This window comes from Lichenostomus cassidix, unplaced genomic scaffold (genome assembly GCF_008360975.1).
Source record: "Lichenostomus cassidix isolate B80296 unplaced genomic scaffold, HeHo_3.0 HiC_scaffold_33, whole genome shotgun sequence".
Lineage (NCBI taxonomy): Eukaryota > Metazoa > Chordata > Aves > Passeriformes > Meliphagidae > Lichenostomus > Lichenostomus cassidix.
In genome coordinates, this window is record NW_028147632.1 from 3,183,131 (window position 1) to 3,205,601 (window position 22,471).

General features: G+C 39.7%; 1 protein-coding gene and 1 long non-coding RNA gene across 2 annotated transcripts in view; both read right to left on the minus strand.

Moving 5' to 3' along the window:
• Positions 1-3,517: 3,517 nt before the first annotated feature.
• LOC146421532 (uncharacterized) lies at positions 3,518-9,798 on the minus strand. Its single transcript, XR_014848694.1, has 3 exons — positions 9,714-9,798; positions 5,965-6,201; positions 3,518-3,662 (listed from the first exon to the last, which is right to left on the minus strand). It is a non-coding gene; the product is annotated as an uncharacterized LOC146421532 (long non-coding RNA).
• A 5,677-nt stretch (positions 9,799-15,475) lies between these two features.
• The window catches only part of LOC146421533 (uncharacterized), a gene marked incomplete at both ends in the record, with an annotated part of 51,097 nt that continues 44,101 nt past the window's right edge, over positions 15,476-22,471 (minus strand). The window contains 4 exons of the mRNA XM_085047160.1: positions 15,476-15,616; positions 17,470-17,523; positions 20,053-20,088; positions 21,512-21,565. Coding sequence (XP_084903286.1) covers positions 15,476-15,616; positions 17,470-17,523; positions 20,053-20,088; positions 21,512-21,565 — 285 coding nt within the window. The remainder of the gene's footprint in view (positions 15,617-17,469; positions 17,524-20,052; positions 20,089-21,511; positions 21,566-22,471) is intronic.

Consider the following 22,471-nt stretch of genomic DNA (forward strand, 5'->3'; position numbering starts at 1 on the left):
CAGTTCCCTCCCAGTCCATCCCAGTCCATCCCAGTCCCTCCCAGTCCATCCCAGTCCCTCCCAGTCCCTCCCAGTTCCCTCCCAGTCCATCCCAGTCCATCCCAGTCCATCCCAGTCCATCCCAGTCCCTCCCAGTCCCTCCCAGTCCCTCCCAGTTCCCTCCCAGTCCATCCCAGTCCATCCCAGTCCCTCCCAGTCCCTCCCAGTTCCCTCCCAGTGTCCTGAGAGGATCCACTGGGAAAGAGTCAGAGAAATTTTGGGATTTTGGGATCCTCTGAAGTCTCTGATTTTGGGGAATTTTTGGAAAATTTTGGGAGGAAATTTTGGGATTTTGGGATCTCAGGAAATCCCTGATTTTGGGGGATTTTGGGGGAGGAATTCTTGGATTTTGGGATCTCGGGAAATCCCTGATTTTGGGAGGAAATTTGGGGATTTTGGGATCTTCAGAAGTCTCTGATTTTGGAGGATTTTGGGGGGAAATTTGGGGATTTTGGGATCTCGGGAAATCCCTGATTTTGGGAGAATTTTGGGAGGAATTCTTGGATTTTGGGATCTCGGGAAATCCCTGATTTTGGGGAATTTTGGGAGGAAATTTCAGAATTTTGGGATCTCAGGAAGTTGCTGGTTTTGGAGGATTTTGGGGGGAAATTTGGGGATTTTGGGATCTCGGGAAATCCCTGATTTTGGAGGATTTTGGGAGAATTTTGGGAGGAATTGTGGGAGGAATTTTGGGATTTTGGGGAACAGAGGAGTCTCTGATTTTGGGGGAATTTTGGGAGGAAATTTTGGGATTTTGGGATCTCAGGAAATCCCTGATTTTGGGGATTTTTGGGAGGAAATTTTGGGATTTTGGGGTCCTGGGAAGTCCCTCGTTTTGGGGGATTTTGGGGAAATTTAGGGGATCTGTGAGGGAAAATTTGGGGGAATTTTGGGATGAAATTTTCGGATTTTGGGATCTCAGGGAGTCTCTGATTTTGGGGGAATTTTGGGAGGAAATTTTGGGATTTTGGAATCTCAGGAAATCCCTGATTTTGGGGATTTTTGGGAGGAAATTTTGGGATTTTGGGATTTCAGTGTGTCTCTGATTTTGGAGGAATTTGGGAGAATTTTGGGGTCCTGGGAAGTCCCTGCTTTGGGAGAATTTTGGGAAATTTAGGGGATCTGTGAGGGAAAATTTGGGAGAATTTTGGGAGGAAATTTGGGGATTTCGGGATCTCGGGAAATCCCTGATTTTGGAGGATTTTGGGAGAATTTTGGGAGGAATTGTGGGATTTTGGAGAACAGGGAAGTCCCTGATTTTGGGGGAATTTTGGGAGGAAATTTGGGGATTTTGGGATCTCAGGGAGTCCCTGATTTTGGGGATTTTGGGGAATTTTGGGGATCCCAGGAAGTCCCCGATTTTGGGGAATTTTAAGAGGAAATTTCGGGATTTTGGGATCTCGGGAAGTTCCCAATTTTGGGGAATTTTGGGATGAAATTTTGGGATTTGGGGGATCTGGGAGGGGAAATTCGGGAATTTGGGGAGATGTGGGGAAAAATTTGGGGATTTGGGAGGAATTTGGGGGAAAAAACCAAAAAAACCCCAAACCCCCAAAAAACCCAAAAAAACCCCCAAAACCCCAAAAACCCCAAAAAATCAAAAAAACCCAAAGAACCAAAAACCCCAAACAACCCCAAAAACCCCAAAAACCCAAAAAACCCAAAGAACCCAAGACCCCAAAAAAGTAAAAAAAACCCCAAAAAACCAAAATAACCCAAAACCCCAAAACCCCAAAACCCCAAAAACCCACAAACCCCAAAACCCAAAACCCAAGGGACCAAAAAACAGCAAAAACCCAAAGGCCAAAAAACCCAAAAACCCCAAACCCAAAACCCAAAACAAAAAGTCCCAGGACAAAAACCCCAAAACCCAAAACCCCAAAAACCCCAAAGAACCCAAAACCCCAAAAACCCAAAACCCCAAAAAACTCCAAAAATAGATAACCCAAAACTCAAAAACCCCAAAAGCCAAAGCCCAAAACCCCAAAACCCCAAAAGACCCCAAACCCCAAAAAAGCCAATAAACCAAAAACCAAAACCCAAAACCCCCAAAGCCCCAAAAAAAAACCCAAAAACCCCAAACAACCCCAAAAACCCCAAAAGCCCAAAACCCCAAAGAACCCAAAACCCCAAAAGTCCAAAAACCCCCAAAAATAAATAAACCCAAAAACTCAAAAACCCCAAAAACCCAAAAAACCCCAAAACCCCAAAACCCCAAAAACTCAAAAACCCCAAAAGCCCAAAAACCCCAAAACCAAAAACCCAAAACCCCAAAAAACTCAAAAACCCCAAAACCCCAAAACCAAAAAAACCCAAAACCCCAAAAAACCCCCAAAAAACCCCCAAAAGCCCCAAAAAACTGGGAAATTCTCTTCTTTCCATATTAAAATATAACTTTATTTGGACAAAGTTAAAACTCTCTGAGGAAAAAATTGGGATTTTGGATCTCGAGGGGAGGAAAATTCCAGAATTTGGGAATTTCTGTTGGGAATTTGGGAATTTTTGGCAGAAATTTGGGATTTTTTTGCAGGAATTTGGGAATTTCTGGTAGGAATTTGGAAATTTTCTGCAGGAATTTGGGAATTTCCAGTGGAAATTTGGGAACTTCTGGCAAAAATTTGGGAATTCCTGGCAGGAATTTGAGGAATTCCAGTAAGATTTTGGGAATTTTCTGCAGGAATTTGGGAATTTCTGTGAGGAATTTGGGAATTTGGGCAAAAATTTGGGAATTCCCATCAGAAATTTGGAAATTTCTGGCCAAAATTTGGGAATTTCCAGTGGAAATTTGGGAACTTCTGGCAAAAATTTGGGAATTTCTGGCAAAAATTTGGGAATTTTCTGTGGGAATTTTGGAACTTTCTGCAGGAATTTGGGAATTTCCAGTAGGAATTTGGGAATTTCCTGCAGAAATTTGGGAATTTCTGGCAAAAATTTGGGAATTTGGGAATTTCTGGCAAAAAATTCGGGAATTTCCTGCAGGAATTTGGGAATTCTGGGCTGGAATTTGGGAATTTTCGGTAAAAAATCGGGAATTTGGGAATTTCCTGTGTAAATTTGGGAATTTCCTGCAGAATTTTGGGAATTTCCTCTCCCCACGGGATCATTTTTGGGGTAAATCCCTGGAATTTTGGGTTAAATCCCTGGAATTTTTGGGTTAAATTCCTGGAATTTTGGGGTTAAATCCCTGGAATTTTTGGGGTAAATCCCCGGGATTTTGGGGTTAAATCCCTGGAATTTTTGGGTAAAATCCCTGGAATTTTGGGGTAAATCCCTGGAATTTTGGGTGAAATCCCTGGAATTTTGGGTGAAATCCCTGGAATTTTGGGTTAAATCCCTGGAATTTCGGGTTAAATCCCTGGAATTTCGGGTTAAATCCCTGGAATTTTTGGGGTAAATCCCTGGAATTTTTGGGGTAAATCCCTGGAATTTTTGGGTTAAATCCCTGGAATTTTTGGGGTAAATCCGCGGGATTTTTGGGGTTTTCACCCCGAGCAGCAGAGGGGGCCGAGCTCCAGCTGGGAATTCCGCGGGAATTTGGGGAATTTGGGGAATTCCTGGATTGGGAATTGCTCCGGGCGGGAAGAGCGAAGCTCCAGCAGGCGCCGGCCGGAGCTGCCCTGGGGCTGGAAAAATGGGGAAAAAATCGGGAATTTTGGGGATTTTTAGGGAGTTTGGGGTGATGAATCCTGAAATTTGGTTTGCCACCCCGAAATTCCCACTTTTCCTACCCGAAATTCCCAATTTTCACACCCCGAAATCCCCAAAATCCCTTTTCCCACCCCGAAATTCCCACTTTTCCCACCCGAAATCCCGAAATTTCCCAATTTTCCCACCCCAAATCACCCAAAATTCCCACTTTTACCATCCCTGAATTTCCTAAAATGACTTTTTCCACCCCAAATCCCACAAATTCCCATTTTCCCACCCGAAATCACTCAAAAATCCTTTTCCCACCCCAAAATTCCCACTTTTCCAACCCCAAATTCCTAATTTTTCTGCCCCAAGTCCCCAAAAATCCGACTTTCCCCACCCCGAAATCCCCAAAATTCCCAATTTTTTCATCCCAAATCCCCAAAAATCCAACTTTTCCCACCCTGAAATCCCCAAAATTCCCACTTTTTCCACCCCAAATCACCCAAAATTCCCAATTTTCCCATCCCAAATTCCCCAAAATTCCCACTTTCCACACCCCAAATCCCCAAATTTCCCTTTTCCCGCCCCTAATTCCCACTTTTCCCACTCAAAATTCCCACTTTTCCCATTCCAATTCCCAAAATTCCCATTTTTTTCATCCCAAATCCCCAAAATTGCCAATTTTCCCACCCCAAATCCTGAAATTTCCCACTTTTTCCACCCCAAAGTTCCCAAAAATCCCTTTTCCCACTCCAAATTCCCACTTTTCCCACCCCAATTCCCCAAATTCCCACTTCCTCCACCCAAAATTCCCATTTTCCCACCCCAAAATTCTCCCAAATTCCCACTTTTTCCACCCCAAATCCCCAAAATTCCCACTTTTCCCACCCCAAATCCCCACTTTTTCCACCCAAAATCCCCAGTTTTCGCACCCCAAATCACCCCAAAATTCCTTTTCCCACCCCAAATCCCAAAATTCCCACTTTTTCCACCCCAAAACCCCAAAAATTCCTTTTCCCACCCCAAATTCCCATTTTCCCACCCCAAAATCCTTTTTCCCCACCCCAAATTCCCACTTTCCCATGCAAAATCCCCAAAATTCCCATTTTATCACCCCAAAATTCCCAAAAATCCCTTTTCTTGCCCCCCAAATTCCCATTTTCCCAACCCAAATCCTGAAATTTCCCACTTTTCCCACCCTCTCCATCCCAAATTCCCACTTTTCCCATCCCAAAATCCCCAAATTCCCACTTTCTGCACCCCAAATTCCCACTTTTCCCACCCAAAAATCCCCAAATTCCCACTTTTCCCATCGCAATTCCCCAAATTCCCACTTTCTCCACCCCAAATTCCCACTTTTCCCACTCTGAAATTCTCAAAATTTCCACTTTTCCCACCCCAAATTTCCGAAACTTCCCTTTCCCCATACCAAATTCCCATTTTCCCACCCCAAATCCCAAAATTTCCCACTTTTCTCACCCCAAATTCCTCCAGAATTCCCTTTTCCCACCCCAAATTCCCACTTTTCCCACCCAAAATTCCCTTTTTCCCACCCAAATCTCCCCAAATTCCCTTTTCCCATCCCCAAATCCCCAAATTTCCCACCTTTCCCACCCAAAATTCCCATTTCCCCCCCCAAAATTCCCTTTTCCCACCCAAAATTTTCCACTTTTCCCACCCCAAAACCAAAATTCCCATTTTCCCTCCCAATTTCCCCATTTTCCCACCCAAAATTCCCATTTTCCCACCCCAAAATTCCCCAAAATCCCTTTTCCCACCCCAAAATTCCTTTTCCCACCCTGAAATCCCCAATTTCCCATTTTCCCAAATCCCCAGAATTCCCATTTTCCCATCCAAAAATTCTCCCAAATCCTTTTCCCCCGAAAATCCCCAGAAATTCCCATTTTCCCACCCCAAAATTCCCAAAAATCCCTTTTCCCACCCCAAATTCCCATTTTCCCACCCTAAAGTTCCCAAATTCCCACCTTTCCCACCCAAGATTCCCTTTTCTCACCCCAAAATTCCCATTTCTCACCCCAAAATTCCCATTTTCCCACCCTAAAGTTCCCAAATTCCCACCTTTCCCACCCAAAATTCCCATTTTCCCACTCAAAATTCCCATTTTCCCACCCAAAATCGCCAAATTCCCACCCCAAAATCCCAAAATCGCCAAATTCCCACCCCAAAATCCCAAAATCCCCATTTTCCCACCCAAAATCCCCCACCTTTCCCACCCAAAATTCCCATTTTCCCACCCAAAATCCCAAAATCCCCATTTTTTTCTCCACCCACCCCACATCCATCCTCGAGTATCCGGAAGTTCTCCTCTCCCAGCTCCTCCTCGTTCGCTCCCAGGAACCGCAGGGAACCCCCGGAATTTTGGGAATTTTGGGAACTTTGGGAATTTTGGGAATTTTGGGAGTTTTTGGGGTGATTTTGGGGGTTTTGGGGGGCGCAGGGCAGAGCCAGGCGCTGCCGGCAGGTGGCGCTGAGGAGCCGCAGGAACTTCAGCTGAACCACCGAGAGAGGCTGGGAGGGAAAATGGGGAGAAAATGGGAAAAAATGGTGAATTTTGGGGAGAAAAAATACTGAAATTATTGTGAAAAAATGGGGGGGAAATGGGGGGAAAATGGGGAAAGGGCTGGGAGAGAAAATGGGGAGAAAAAGGGAAAAAACGGGAAAAATATGGTTAAAAATAGTGAATTTTGGGGAGAAAAAAATGGGAAATTATTGTGGGAAAATGGGGAAAGGGCTGGGAGAGAGAAAGTGGGGAGAAAAAGGGAAAAAATGGGAAAAAACGGGGAAAAATGGTGAGAAAAAATAGTGAAATTATTGTGAAAAAATGGGGGGGAAATGGGGAAAAAAAGGGAAAAAAAGGGAAAAAAAGGGAAAAAAGGTGAAATTATTGTGAAATTATTCTGAAATTATTGTGAAAAAATGGGAAATTATTGTGGGGAAAGGGCTGAGAGAGAGAATGGGGAGAAAAAGGGAAAAAATGGGAAAAATGGTGAGAAAATGGGAAAAATGGGAAATTATTGTGGGAGAATGGAGAAAAGGCTGGGAGGGAAAATGGGGAGAAAACGGGAAAAAACGGGAAAAAATGGTGAAATTATTGTGAAAAAATAGTGAATTTATTGTGAAAACATCTTCAGCTGAACCACCGAGAGAGGCTGGGAGGGAAAATGGGGAGAAAAAGGGAAAAAATGGGAAAAAATGGTGAATTTTGGGGAGAAAAAAATACTGAAATTATTGTGGGGAAATGGGGGGGAAATGGGGAAAGGGCTGGGAGGGAAAATGGGGAGAAAATGGGAAAAAACGGGAAAATTATTGTGAAATTATTGTGAAAAAATGGGAAATTATTGTGGGGAAATGGGGAAAGGGCTGGGAGGGAAAATGGGGAAAAAACGGGAAAAAATGGGAAAAATATGGTTAAAAACAGTGAAATTATTGTGAAATTATTGTGAAAACATCTTCAGCTGAACCACCGAGAGAGGCTGGGAGGGAAAATGGGGAGAAAATGGGAGAAAACGGGAAAAATGGTGAGAAAATAGAGAGAAAAAATAGTGAAATTATTGTGAAAAAATGGGAAATTATTGTGGGGAAAATGGGGAAAGGGCTGGGAGAGAGAAAGTGGGGAGAAAAAGGGAAAAATGGGAAAAATATTGTGAAAAATAGTGAATTTTGGGGAGAAAAAAAAGGGAAATTATTGTGGGGAAAATGGGGAAAGGGCTGGGAGAGAAAATGGGGAGAAAAAGGGAAAAACGGGAAAAATATTGTGAAAAATAGTGAATTTTGGGGAGAAAAAAATGGGAAATTATTGTGGGGAAAGGGCTGGGAGAGAAAATGGGGAGAAAATGGGAAAAAACAGGAAAAATATTGTGAATTTATTGGGAAAAAATAGGGAAATGATTGTGGGGAAAATGGGGAAAGGGCTGGGAGGGAAAATGGGGGAAAATGGGGAAAAAATGGGAAAAATGGTGAATTTTGGGGAGAAAAAATAGTGAAATTATTGTGGGGAAATGAGGAAAGGGCTGGGAGAGAGAAAGTGGGGAGAAAATGGGAGAAAACGGGAAAAATATTGAGAAAAATGGTGAATTTTGGGGAGAAAAAAATGGGAAATTATTGTGGGAAAATGGGGAAAGGGCTGGGAGAGAAAATGGGGAAAAATGGGAGAAAACGGGAAAAAATGGTGAAATTATTGTGAAATTATTGTGAAATTATTGTGAAATTATTGTGAAATTATTGTGAAATTATTGTGAAAAAATTGGGAAATTATTGTGGGGAAAGGGCTGGGAGAGAGAATGGGGAGAAAAAGGGAAAAAACCAGGAAAAAATGGGGAAAAATAGTGAAATTATTGTGGGGAAAATGGGAAATTATTGTGGGGAAATGGGGAAAGGGCTGGGAGAGAAAATGGGGAGAAAAAGGGAAAAAATGGGAAAAAATGGGGAAAAATAGTGAAATTATTGTGGGGAAATGGGGAAAAATGGGGAGAAAAAATGGGGGGAAAATGGGAAAAATGGGAAAAAATGGGGAGAAATTAGGGGAAAATGGGAAAAATGGGGGAAATATTGGGAAAACATGGAAAATTATTGGGGAAAAAGGGAAAATATTGGGAAAAAATGAGAAAATATTGTGGAGAAATGGGGAAAAAATGGGGGAGAAAATTGGGAATTTTTGGGGAAAAAATGGGAATTTTGGGGAGAAAAATGGGAATTTTTGGGGAAAAAGGGGAATTTGGGGAGAATTTTGGGAGGATTTTGGGGGAAAAATGGGAATTTTAGGGGCAAAAATGGGAATTTGGGAAAAATGGGAATTTTGGGGAGAAAAATGGGAATTTTGGGGGAAAAATGGGAATTTTGGGGAAAAATGGGAATTTGGGGGAAATAGAAAAGGGAAAAAGGAATTTTGGGGAAAAAGGAATTTTGGGGAAATGGGAATTTTAGGGAAAAGTTGGAAAAAGGAAAAAATGGGAATTTTGGGGGAAAAATGGGAATTTTGGGGAAAAAATGGGAATTTTGGGGGAAAAAATGAGAATTTTGGGGAAATTTAGGGGAAAAAATGTGAATTTTAGGGAAGAAAATGGGAGAAAAAATGGGAATTTTAGGGGAATTTTGGGGAAAAATGGGAATTTTAGGAGAAAAATGGGAATTTTAGGGGAATTTTGGGGAAAAATGGGAATATTAGGAGAAAGAATGGGAATTTTAGGGGAAAAAAGGAATTTTAGGGGGGAAAATGGGAATTTTAGGGGAAAAAATGGGAATTTTAGGGGAATTTGTGGGGAAAAAAATGGGAAGAAATGGAATTTTGGGGGAAAATGGGAAAAAAAGGGAAAAGGGGAATATTGGGGAAAATGGGAATTTTGGGGGAAAAAGGGAATTTTGCTGGGAAATGGGATTTTCGGAGGGAAAAGTGGGATTTTGGGGGGAAAAGTTGGAAAAAATGGGAAAAAATTTGGCATTTTGGGGGGAAAATGGGGAAAAATGGGAATTTTGGGGAGAAAAATGGGATAAAATGGGGGGAAAATGGGAAAAATGGGGAAATGGAATTTTGGGGAAAAAATGGGAAGAATGGGAAAAAAATGGGAATTTTGGAGGAAAAATGGGAATTTTGGAGGAAAAGTGGGAGTTTTGTGGGGAAAAGTGGGAATTTTGGGGGAAATATTGGAAAAATTGGGAAAAAATTTGGAATTTTGGGGGGGAAAATGGGGAAAAAGGGAATTTTGGGGAGAAAAATGGGATAAAATGGGGAAAAATGGGAATTCTGGGGAAAATATGGGAAGAATGGGAAAAAATGGGAATTTTGGAGGAAAAATGGGAATTTTGTGGGGAAAAATGGGTATTTTGGGGGAAAGTGGGAAAAAGTGGGAGTTTTTTGGGAGGAAATGGGGAAAAAAATGGAATTTTGGGGGGGAAAGTGGGGAAAAATGAGGGAAATGGGAAAAAGTAGGAATTTGGGGGGAAAACAGGAATTTGGGGAATTTGGAGAATTTTGGGAATTTTGGGAATTTTGGGAATTTTGGGGAATTTTGGGAATCTCTCACCTTGTGGCCTCCCCGGGATTGGCTGAACCACTTTGGGGTTGGAATTTCCTCCTTGGGATCCGAATTTGGGGAAGGAACCTGAGGGGGAGAGAAATTCCTGAAAATAATCCTGAAATTCCTGAAAATAATCCCAAAATTCCTGAAAATAATCCCAAAATTCCCGAAAATAATCCTGAAATTCCTGAAAATAATCCTGAAATTCCTGAAAATAATCTTGAAATTCTGGAAAATAATCCCAAAGTTCCCGAAAATAATCCCAAAATTCCTGAAAATAATCCCAAAATTCCAGAAGATATCAAAAAAATCCTGAAATTCCTGAAAATAATCCCAAAATTCCCGAAAATAATCCCGAAATTCCTGAAAATAATCCCAAAATTCCTGAAAATAATCCCAAAATTCCCAAAAATAATCCCAAAATTCCTGAAAAAAATCCTGAATTTCCTGGAAAATAATCCCAAAATTCCCAAAAATAATCCCAAAATTCCCGAAAATAATCCCAAAATTCCTGAAAATAATCCTGAAATTCCAGAAGATATCAAAAAAATCCTGAAATTCCTGAAAATAATCCCAAAATTCCCAAAAATAATCCTGAAATTCCCAAAAATAATCTCGAAATTCCTGAATTTCCTGGAAAAAAATCCCAAAATTCCCAAAAATAATCCCAAAATTCCCAAAAATAATCCTGAAATTCCTGAAAATAATCCTGAAATTCCCAAAATTCCCGAATTCCCGGGAATCCCAAAATTCCAGGAGATATCAAAAATAATCCCAGAGATAGCAAAAAAATCCTGAAATTCCTGGAAATAATCCCAAAATTCCAGGAGATAATAAAGATCCCAAAGAGCCCAAAAATCCCAAAAATCCCCAAAATTTGGGAGATATTAAAAAAATCCCAGAGATCCCAAAAGATCCCAAAAATCCCGAAGAGCTCAAAGATCCCAAAAATCTCAAAATATCCCAAAGAGCAAAAAAATCCAAAAAATCCCAAAAATCCCAAAATATCCCAAAATATCCCAAAGAGCAAAAAAATCCCAAAAAGCCCAAAGATCCCCAAAAATCCCAAAGATCCCAAAAGATCCCAAAAATCGAAGAGATCCCGAAGATCCCAAAATCCTGGAGATCCCAAAAATCCCAAAAATAATTCCCAGAGATCCCAAATATCCGGATTTGGGAAAAACTCCTGAGGGAGGAGGAGAGTTGGTGGAGAAATTCCTGGGAAAAAAATCCCAAAATTCCCCAAAATAATCCCAGAATTTTAGGGAATTTTGGGAAATTTTGGGATTAGTTCACTTCTCAGGAATTGGGGAATTTTTGGAGGAATTCCTGGGAAATTTCGGGATCCCAATCCTTGGGAATTTCTGAAATAATTTCAGGGAATTTTGTGGGAATTTTGTGGGAATTTTGTGGGAATTTTTTTTGAATTTTGGGGCAATTTTGGGAGAATTTCCGAGGAATTTTGGGGTAATTTTTTGAGGAATTTTGTGGGAGTTTTGGAGGAATTTTGTGGGAGTTTTGGAGGAATTTTTGGGGGAATTTTGGGGGAATTTTTCAAGGAATTTTGGGGAATTTTGGGAGAATTTGGGGGAATTTTTTTGAGGACTTTTGTGGGAATTTTGTGAGAATTTTTTTAGGAATTTTGGGGGAATTTTTTTAGGAATTTTGGGGGAATTTTAGGGAAATTTTGGGGGATTTTTTTTTTAATTTCAGAGGAATTTTGAGGGAATTTTTTGAGGAATTTTGTGGGAATTTTGGGAGAATTTTGCGGGAAATATTTTAGGAATTTCAGGGGAATTTTGTAGGAATTTTTGGAGGTATTTCAGGGGAATTTTGTGGGAATTTTGGGAGAATTTTTTGAGGAATTTTGGGGTAATTTGGGACCAATTTTGGGGGAACTTTTTTAGGAATTCCAGGGAATTTTGTAGGACTTTTTTTGGAATTTTCGGAGGAATTTTGTGGGACTTTTGGGGGAGAATTTTAGGGAAATTTTGGGGGATTTTTTTGAGAAATTTTGTGGGAATTTTGGGGGAATTTGGGAGAATTTTTGTGAGAATTATTTTAGGAATTTTGGGGACATTTCAGAGGAATTTTGAGGGAATTTTTGTAGGAATTTTGTGGGAATTTAGGGGGAATTTTTGGAGGATTTTTGGGGGAATTTCAGGGGATTTTTTTAGGGATTTTGGGAGAATTTTTGGGGAATTTTCTGGGAATTTTTTTAGGAATTTCAGGGCAATTTTGGGGGAATTTTTGGAGGAATTTTGTGGGAATTTTTGGGGAATTTCAGGAGAATTTGGTGAGAATTTTGGGGTAAATTTTGGGAATTCTGGGGGAATTTTGGAGGCATTTTGTGGGAATTTTGTGGGAATTTTGTAGGAATTTTGTGGGAATTTGGGAGAATTTTTGGGAGAATTTTTTGAGAAATTTTAGGGAAATTTCAGAGGAATTTTGGGATAATTTTGGGGGAATTTTTCAAGGAATTTTGGGGGAATTTTGGGAGAATTTGGGGGAAATTTTTTGAGGAATTTTGTGGGAATTTTGTAAGAATTTTTTTGGGAATTTTGTGGGAATTTTGGGACAATTTGGGGGGAATTTTTTGAGAAATTCCAGGGAATTTTGTGGGAATTTTGGGAGAATTTTAGGGGAATTTTGTGGGAGAATTTTAGGGAAATTTTGGGGGAATTTTTTTAGGAATTCCAGGGAATTTTGGGAGAATTTTAGGGAAATTTTGGGGGAATTTTTTGAGGAATTTTGGGGGGAATTTTTTGAGGAATTCCAGGGAATTTTGGGAGAATTTTAGGGGAGAATTTCAGGGGAATTTTTTTAGGAATTTCAGGGAAATTTCGGGGGAATTTTTTGGAATTTTTGGAGGAACTTTGGGTGAATTTTGGGTTAAATTTAGGGAATTTCAGACCTGTGGGATGTCGGGGAAGATGCAGCTCTCTCCTCCGGCTGTGAAATTGCAGAAAACTTGGAAAGAATCTCTGGAGCAACCCTGGTTGGGATCGATCCAATAGTCACCTGGAAAACACAAAAAATTATTGAAAAATCCCAAAAAATCCTGAAAAAACCTGAAAAATCCCCAAAAAATCCCCTAAAGAATCTCTGGAGCAACCCTGGTTGGGATCAATCCAATAGTCACCTGGAAAATACCAAATTTTAGCCCAAAAATTTAAAAAAAATTCCCCAAAAAATCCCAAAAAATTTCCCAAAAATCCTGAAAAAATCCCCTAAAGAATCTCTGGAACAGCCCTGGTTGGGATCGATCCAGTAGTCACCTGGAAAATAACAAAAAATCCTGAAAATCCAAAAAAAAATCCTGAAAAATCCTGGAAAAAACCAAATTTTAACCCAAAAAAACCCAAAAATCCCGAAAAAAATCCCCTAAAGAATCTCTGGAGCAACCCTGGTTGGGATCGATCCAATAGTCACCTGGAAAATACCAAATTTCAGCCAAAAAATTAAAAAAAAATTCCCCAAAAAATCCCAAAAAATTTCCCAAAAATCCTGAAAAAATCCCATAAAGAATCTCTGGTTGGGATCGATCCAATAGGAACCTGGAAAATAACAAATTTCAGCCAAAAAACCCCCAAAATTTCTGAAAAAATCCCAGAAAGAATTCCTGAAAAAACCCAAAAATCCCGAAAAAATCCCATAAAGAATCTCTGGAGCAACCCTGGTTGGGATCGATCCAGTAGTCACCTGGAAAATAACAAAAATTATTGAAAAATCCCAAAAAATCCTGAAAAAATCCTGAAAAATCCCCAAAAAAATCCCCTAAAGAATCTCTGGAGCAACCCTGGTTGGGATCAATCCAATAGTCACCTGGAAAATACCAAATTTTAGCCCAAAAATTCCCAAAAAATCCCAAAAAATTTCCCAAAAATCCTGAAAAAATCCCCTAAAGAATCTCTGGAACAGCCCTGGTTGGGATCGATCCAATAGTCACCTGGAAAATAACAAAAAATCCTGAAAATCCAAAAAAAAATCCTGAAAAATCCTGGAAAAAACCAAATTTTAACCCAAAAAAACCCAAAAATCCTGAAAAAATCCCCTAAAGAATCTCTGGAGCAACCCTGGTTGGGATCGATCCAATAGTCACCTGGAAAAGACCAAAAATTATTGAAAAATCCCAAAAAATCCTGAAAAAACCTGAAAAATCCCCAAAAAAATCCCCTAAAGAATCTCTGGAGCAACCCTGGTTGGGATCGATCCAATAGTCACCTGGAAAATAACAAATTTTAGCCAAAAAATTCCCAAAAAATCCTGAAAAATTCCTGAAAAATCCCAGAAAGAATTCCTGGTTGGGATCAGTCCAATAGTCACCTGGAAAAAACCCAAAATCAGCCCAAAAATTCCCAAAAAATCTAAAACCAAAAAACAAACAAACCAAAAAAAAAAAAAATCCCCCAAAAAATCCCAAAAATTCCTGAAAAAAAAATCCCAAAACATCCCAAAAAAAATCCCCAAAAATTCTCCCAAAAAATCCAAAAAAATCCCAAAATTTCCCCCAATTCCCAAAAAATCCCCAAAAATAAAAAAAACCCAAAAAAATCCCAAAAATTCCAAGAAATCCCCAAAAAATCCCAAAAAATCCCCCAAAAATCCCAAAAATTCCCCCAAAAATCCTAAAAAACTCCAAAATCCCAAAAATTCCTGAAAAAATCTAAAAAACCCCAAAAAAATCCCAAAAATTCCGAAAAAAATCTAAAAAAAAAAAAAAATCCCCAAAAATCCCCAAAATCCCCAAAATCCCCCAAAAATCCCCCAAAATCCCCCAAAAATGCCAAAAATTCCCCAAAAATCCAAGGAATTTTTTAAAAATCCCAAAAAATCCCAAAAATCCCCCAAAAAATTTTTAAAAACCAAAAAATCCCAAATTTTTCCCCCAAAAATCTCAAAAATTCCAAAAAAAATCCCAAAAAATCCCCAAAAAATCCCCAAAAATTCTCCCAAAAAAATCCGAAAAATTCCCCCAACAATTCCCAAAAAAATCCCCAAAAGTAAAAAAAAATCCCAAAAAATCCGAAAAAATCCCAAAAATTCAAAAAAAAATTTTTAAAAAATCCCAAAAATTCTCGAAAAAAATCCTAAAAAATCCCCCAAAAAATCCCAAAAATCCTCAAAAAATCCTCAAAAATTGCCAAAAATTCCCCAAAATCCCAAAACCCCCCCAAAATTCCCCAAAATCCCCTAAAACCCCACAGACCGTCGGGCAGCTCGGGGTGGGCGAGGTGCAGGTCCTGGCAGGTCCTGGCAGGGAATTCCCGACTTCCCGGCGGGTTCCGGAGCTGCTCCACCTCGGATTTTAGGGAATTCAGGGAGCCAAGGAGAGCCTGGGAGCGATCCCGAAATTCCTGGGAATTCCCAAATTTCTCAGCCTCAAATTCTTCAGAATTCCCAAATTTTTCATCCTGGAATTCCCGGGAATTCCCGAATTTCTGAGCCTCAAATTGCCGGGAATTCCCGAATTTTTCATCCTGGAATTCCTGGGAATTCCTGAATTTCTCATCCTCGAATTCCTGATGATTCCCGAAATCCTCAGCCTGGAATTCCCGAGAATTCCTAAATTTCTGATCTTCAAATTCCGGATGATTCCTGAATTTTTCGTCTCCGAATTCCTTGTGATTCCCGAATTCTTGATCCTGGAATTCTTCATGATTCCCAAATTTTTCGTCTCCGAATTCCTCAAGATTCCTGAATTTCTTGTCCTGGAATTCTCCAAGATTCCCGAATTTCTGATCCTGGAATTCCCGACGATTCCCGAATTCCTGATCTCCGAATTCCCGTCGATTCCCAAATTTCTGATCTCCGAATTCCCGTCGATTCCCGGATTTCCCGTCGAGGGATCGTTTGGATTTTTTGGGAATTTGGAGAGGCAGAGGTTGGATGACGTCACCGGGAGGACCCTGCGGGGGGAATTGTGGGATTGGGGTGGAAAATCCCAAAATTCCGACGGGAAATCCCAAAATTCCGACGGGAAATCCCAAAATTCTGATGGGAAATCCCAGAATTCCAATAGAAATCCCAGAATTCCAACAGGAAATCCCAAAATTCCAACAGGAAATCCCAAAATTCCGATGGAAAATCCCAAAATTCTGATGGGAAATCCCAGAATTCTGATGGAAAATCCAAAAATTCCAACTGGAAATCCCAAAATTCCGATGGGAAATCCCAAAATTCTGATGAGAAATTCCAAAATTCCAATGGGAAATCCTAAAATTCTGATGGAATAACCCAAAATTCTGACTGGAAATCCCAAAATTCCAACGGGAAATCCCAAAATTCTGATGGGAAATCCCAGAATTCCGACGGGAAATCCCAAAATTCTGATGGGAAATCCCAAAATTCCGACGGGAAATCCCAAAATTCTGATGGGAAATCCCAGAATTCTGACGGGAAATCCCAAAATTCCAATGGGAAATCCCAAAATTCTGATGGGAAAATCCAAAATTCCGACGGGAAATCCCAAAATTCTGATGGGAAATCCCAAAATTCCCCCAAAATCCCACTTGGAATCCCAAAATCCACCCAGAATCCCCAAAATTGTCCCAAAATCCAACCCAGAATTCCTGAAATTCAGCTGGAAAACCCCAAAATCCCACCTGGAATCCCCAAAATCCACCCAGAATCCCCAAAATCCCACCTGAAATTCCCCAAATTCCCCCAAAATCCAACCCAGAATCCCCAAAATTCCCCTGGAAAACCCCAAAATCCTACCTGGAATCCCCAAAACCTCCCTAAAATCCCCCAAATTCACCCCAAAATCCACTTTCCCCTCCCAAAATTCACCCCAAAATCCAATTTTTCCTCCCAAAATTCACCCCAAATCCCATTTTTCCCCCCAAAATTCACCCAAAATCCAATTTTTTCTCCCAAAATTCACCCAAAATCCAATTTTTTCTCCCAAAATTCACCCCAAATCCCATTTTTCCTCCCAAAATTCACCCCAAATTTCCCCGCTGAGCCACCAAATCCCTTTTTTTTCCCCCAAAATTCTCCCCAAATCCTTTTTCCATCCCCCAAATCCCATTTTCCATCCCAAATTCCCCAAAAATCCCAAATTCCCCCAAATTCCCCCAAATTCTTCCAAATTCCACCTAAATTCCCCCAAATTTCCCCAAAATCTCTCAAATCCCCAAATTCCCCCAAATTCCCCAAAATTCCTCCAACTTCCTCCCTAAATTCCCCAAATCCCATTTTCCATCCCAAATACTCCCAAAATCCCCAAATTCCCCCAAAACTCCCAAAATCCCAAATTCCTCAAATTCCCCCAAAAACACCAAAACATCCAAAATCCAAAATTCCCCAAAACTTCCCAAAATCCCCCAAATTCCCCAAAATCCTCAAAAATCCCAAATTCCCCAAATTCCCTAAATTCCCCAAATTCCCCAAAATCCCAAATTCCCCCAAATTCCCCAAAATTCCCCCAAATTCCCCAAAATACCCCAAAATTCCCAAATTCCCAAAATCCCCAAAATCCCCAAAATCCCCAAAATTCCCTCAAAACTCCCAAAATTCCTTCCTCAAATTCCCCAAAATTCCCCAAATTCCCCAAAATCCCCCTCAAGATCCCCAAAATTCCCCAAAATTCCCCAAAATTCCCCAAAATTCCCACTTTTCCCTCAGATCCCAAATTCCCCAAAATTCCCCAAAAATCCCCAAAATCCTTCAAATTTCCCCCAAATTCCCCCCAAAATCCCATTTTCCATCCCCCAAATCCCCCAAAATTCCCCAAAATTCCCCAAATCCCAAATCTCACAGGATGCCCAGGAGGTCCAGGAGGTCCTCGTTGCCCTTTGGGTCCTGCTTGGCCCTGCAGAGAAATTTGGGGAAATTTAGGGAATTTTTGGGGCAAATTTAGGAAATTATTGGGGGAAATTTAGGGGAATTTTTTGGGGGAAATTTGGGGAATTTTTGGGGCAAATTTAGGGAATTTTTGGGCCAATTTAAGGAATTTTTTTTGGAATTTAGGGAATTTTTGGGGCAAATTTAAGGAATTTTGTTTTAATTTAGGGAATTTTGGGGAAATTTGGGAATTATTGGGGGAATTTTAGAGATTTTGGGGCAAATAGGGAATTTTTGAAATTTAGAGAATTTTTGGGGAAATTTAGGGAATTTGAAATTTAGGGAATTTTTTGGGGAAATTTGGGGAATTTTTTTGGGAATTGTAGGGAATTATTGGGGGAAATTTAGGGAATTTTTTTGAAATTTAGGGGAATTTGGGGCAAATTTAGGGGATTTTTGGGGCAAATTTAGGGAATTTTTGGGGGAATTTAGGGAATTTTTTTGGAAATTTAGGGAATTTTTTTGGAAATTTAGGGAATTTTTGGGGCAAATTTAAGGAATTTTTTTTGAATTTAGGGAATTTTTGGGGAAATTTAGGGGAATTTGGGGCAAATTTAGGGGATTTTTGGGGGAATTTAGGGAATTTTTTGGGGAAATTTGGGGAATTTGGAAATTTAGGGGAATTTTGGGATTTGGGAAATTTTGGGAATTTTTGGGGGAAATTTAGGGAATTTTTTTGGGAATTGTAGGGAATTATTGGGGGAAATTTAGGGAATTTTTTTGAAATTTAGGGAATTTGGGGCAAATTTAGGGGATTTTTGGGGCAAATTTAGGGAATTTTTGGGGGAAATTTGGGGCATTTTTGGGGGAAATGTAGGGAATTTGGGGGAATTTAGGGGGAATTTGGGGTATTTTTTTGAGGTGGTTTTGGGGTATTTTTGGGTGTTTTTCCATTATTTTTTGGAGTATTTTTTGGGTATTTTTGGGATGGTTTTGGAGTATTTTTTGGGAGTTTTTGGGATATTTTTGGGGTGTATTTGGGATATTTTGAGGTTTTTTGGTGTATTTTTTGGTGTATTTTTGGGTGTTTTTCCTTTTTTTTTTGGGTGTTTTTTGGGGTATTTTTGGGGTAGTTTTTGGGTAATTTTTGGGTGGTTTGAGGGTATTTTTTGGTGTTTTTCCATTATTTTTTGGGGTATTTTTCCATTATTTTTTGGGATGTTTTTGGGGTATTTTTGGGACTTTTTAGTGTATTTTTTGGAATATTTTTGGGTGTTTTTCCATTATTTTTGGTGGGTTTTTGGGGAATTTTTGGGGTATTTTTAGTGCATTTTTGGGCTGGTTTTGGGGTATTTTTGAGGGTATTTTTGGGGTATTTTTGGGATATTTTTTGGGATGTTTCAGGTTTATTTTTGGTGTATTTTTGGGATATTTTTGTGGTATTTTTGGGATATTTTTGGGTATATTTTGGGGTATTTTGGAATATTTTTGGGTTATTTTTGGGCTACTTTTGAGGGATATTTTGGGGTATTTTGGGATTTTTTTGGGGGTATTTTTAGGTATTTTGGGAATATTTTTTGGGTATATTTGGGGTAATTTGGGGTATTTTCTCACCACGGCCCCTTTGGGGTGTTTTTAGGGTATTTTTGGGATTTTTTTGGGATATTTTTGAGGTATATTTTGGGATATTTTTGGGGCATTTTTAGGAGTTTTTGAGGTATATTTTGGGGTATTTTTTTGGATTTTTTGGGGCATTTTTGGAATTTTTTTGGAATTTTTTTGGGATATATTTGGGGTATTTTTGGGGTATTTTGGGGCATATTTTGGGATATTTTTGGGGTATATTTTGTGATTTTTTTTTTAATTTTTTGGGATATTTTTGGGGATATTTTGGAGTAACTTATGGGATATTTTTTGGGATTTTTTTTGGGATTTTTTGGGATATTTTTTGGGATATTTTTTGGATATTTTTTGGTATATTTTGGGGTAATTTATGGGATATTTTTGGGTTATTTTTGGAATATTTTTGGAATATTTTTGGAGTATATTTTGGGGTATATTTGGGATATTCTGAGATTTTTTTGGGGTATTTTGGGGGTATTTTTGGGGATATTTTTTGGGATATTTTTTGGGATATTTTTGGAATTTTTTGGGGATATATTTGAGGTATTTTTTGAATATTTTTGGGGTATTTTGGGATATTTTTGGAGTATATTTTGGGATGTTTTTTGGGATATTTTTTGGGATTTTTTGGGATATTTTTTGGGGTATTTTGGGATATTTTTGGGTATATTTTGGGGTAATTTATGGGATATTTTTTGGATATTTTTGTGGTATTTTTGGAATATTTTTTGGGTATTTTGGGGTATATTTCGAGATACTTTTTGAGGTGTTCTTGGGCTATTTTTGGGGTATATTTTTTGGTATTTTTGGGGTATTTTTGGGGTGTTTTTGGCATATTTTTGGAGTATATTTTGGGATATTTTTTGGGATTTTTGGGGATATTTTTTGGGTATTTTTTGGGATATTTTTGGGGTGATTTTGGGTATTTTCTCACCATGGCTCCTTTGGCTCCTTTAGGTCCTGCAGGACCCTGAGGGGAAAAATGGAGAAATTTGGGGATTTTGGGAATTTTGGGGGAATTTGGGGAGAGAATTTGGGGAAATTGGGGAGTTTGGGGATTTGGGAATTTGGGGAATTTTGGGGGATTTTGGGGATTTTGGGGATTTTGGGGGTTTTGGGGATTTGGGGAGAGAATCTGGGGAATTTGGGGATGGAAAGGATTTTGGGAGGAATTTGGGGATTTTGGGGAATTTGGGGATTGAAAGGAATTTGGGGAATTTGGGGAGGGATTTGGGGGATTTGGGAATTTTGGGAATTTTTGGGGAATTTGGGGAGGGAATTTGGGAATTGGGGAAGAAGCTGGGGATTTGGGGAATTTGGGGATTTTGGGATTTGGGGAATTGAGGGAATTTGGGGATTTAAAGGATTTTGGGAAATTTGGGGATTTTTGGGGATTTTGGGCATTTGGTGAATTTTGGGGAATTTGGGGACTATGGGGGGGAGAAATTTGGGGGATTTGGTAATTTCTGGGGGAATTTGGTGAATTTTGGGGGATTGGGGAGGAAGTTGGAAGTTTGGGGAATTTTGGGAATTTGGGGATTGAAAGGATTTTGGGAGGAATTTGGGGATTTGGGGAATTTTGGGAGGGGGAGGAATTTGGGGGATTTGGGAATTTTGGGTAATTGGGGATTTGGGGAATTTAGGGATTGGAAGGATTTTGGGAGGAATTTGGGGATTTTGGGGAATTTGGGAATATGGAGAATTTGGGAATTTGGAGATTTTGGTATTTGGGGAGGAAATTTGGGGCATTTTGGGGAATTTGGGGATTTGGGGAATTTCAGAGGAATTTGGGGATTTGGAGGAATTTGGGGATTTGGGGAAATTTGGGGAAATTTGGGGATTGAAAGGATTTTGGGAGGAATTTGGGGATTTTGGGGATTGGGGGAATTTTGGAGGATTTCGGGGAATTTGGGGAGTATGGGGAGGGGGAGAAATTTTGGGGATTTGGGAAATTTGGGGGATTTGGGAATTTCTGGGGAAATTTGGTGAATTTGGGGGAATTTGGGGATTGAAAGGATTTTGGGAGGAATTTGGGCATTTGGGGGATTTGGGGAGTTTGGGGATTTGGGAATTTGGAGGTTTTGGTATTTGGGGAGGAAATTTGGGGGATTTTGGGAGGAATTTGGGGATTTTTGGGAGGAATTTGGGGATTTATTTGGGGAATTTGGGGATTTGTGAGGAAGAAAAATTGGGGAATTGGGAAACTTGAGGGAATTTGGGGAATTTTGGGGATTTGGGGAGAGAAAATTGGGGAATTTTGGGGAATTTCACAAGGGGGATTTGGGAATGTGGGGAGGGAATTTGGGGAGGAGGATTTTGGGAATTTTTTGGGAATTTTTTGTGGGAATTTTGGGAATTTTTTTGGGAATTTTTGGGGTTTTTTGGTGACTCACAGGCAGCCCAGGAGGTCCCGAAGGTCCCAAAGGTCCTGCAGCTCCAGGAATTCCCTGGAGAGAAAAATTCATGGAATTTCACATCCCAAAAATCCCCAATTTCCCCAAAATCCCCAAAAATCCACCCAAAAGCCCTTTTTCCCCCAAAAAATCCCATTTTTCCCACCCCAAATCCCATTTTTTCCCAAAAAAATCCCATTTTTCCCACCTGAAATCCCAATTTTTTTCCCCAAAAATCCCTTTTTTTCCCCACAAATTCCCCCAAAATCCTGTTTTTCCCACCCCAAATCCCATTTTTCCCCCCAAAAGTCCCATTTTTCCCCAAAAAATCCCTTATTTTCCCCCAAATCCCATTTTCCCCAAAAATCCCATTTTTCCCCACAAATTCCCCCAAATTCCCATTTTCCCCACCCCAAATCCCATTTTTTTTAGGATTTTTCCCCCCAAAATCCCATTTTTCCCACCCCAAATCCCATTTTTTTCCCCAAAAAATTCCATTTTTTCCCCAAAAATCCCATTTTTCCCCACAAATTTCCCCCAAAATTCCCATTTTCCAACCCCAAATCCCATTTTTTTTTAGGATTTTTCTCCCCAAAATCCCATTTTTTGAGGATTTTTTCCCCCAAATCCCCTTTATTTCCCCAAATCCCATTTTTTCCCCCAAATCCCAATTTCTCTGGGATTTTTTTCCCTCCAAAATCCCATTTTTTGGGAGGATTTTTTTCCCCAAAAATCCCATTTTTCCCCCAAATTCCCCCAAATCCCATTTTCCAACCCAAAATCCCAATTTTTTAGAATATTTTTCCCCCAAATCCCATTTTTTGGGTGATTTTTTTCTCCCCAAACCCATTTTTTTCCTCTCAAAACCTAATTTCTCTGCGATTTTTTCCCCCCAAATTCCAATTTTTTCCCCAAAATTTAATTTTTTTCCCACCCAAAATACCATTTTCCTCCCCCAAA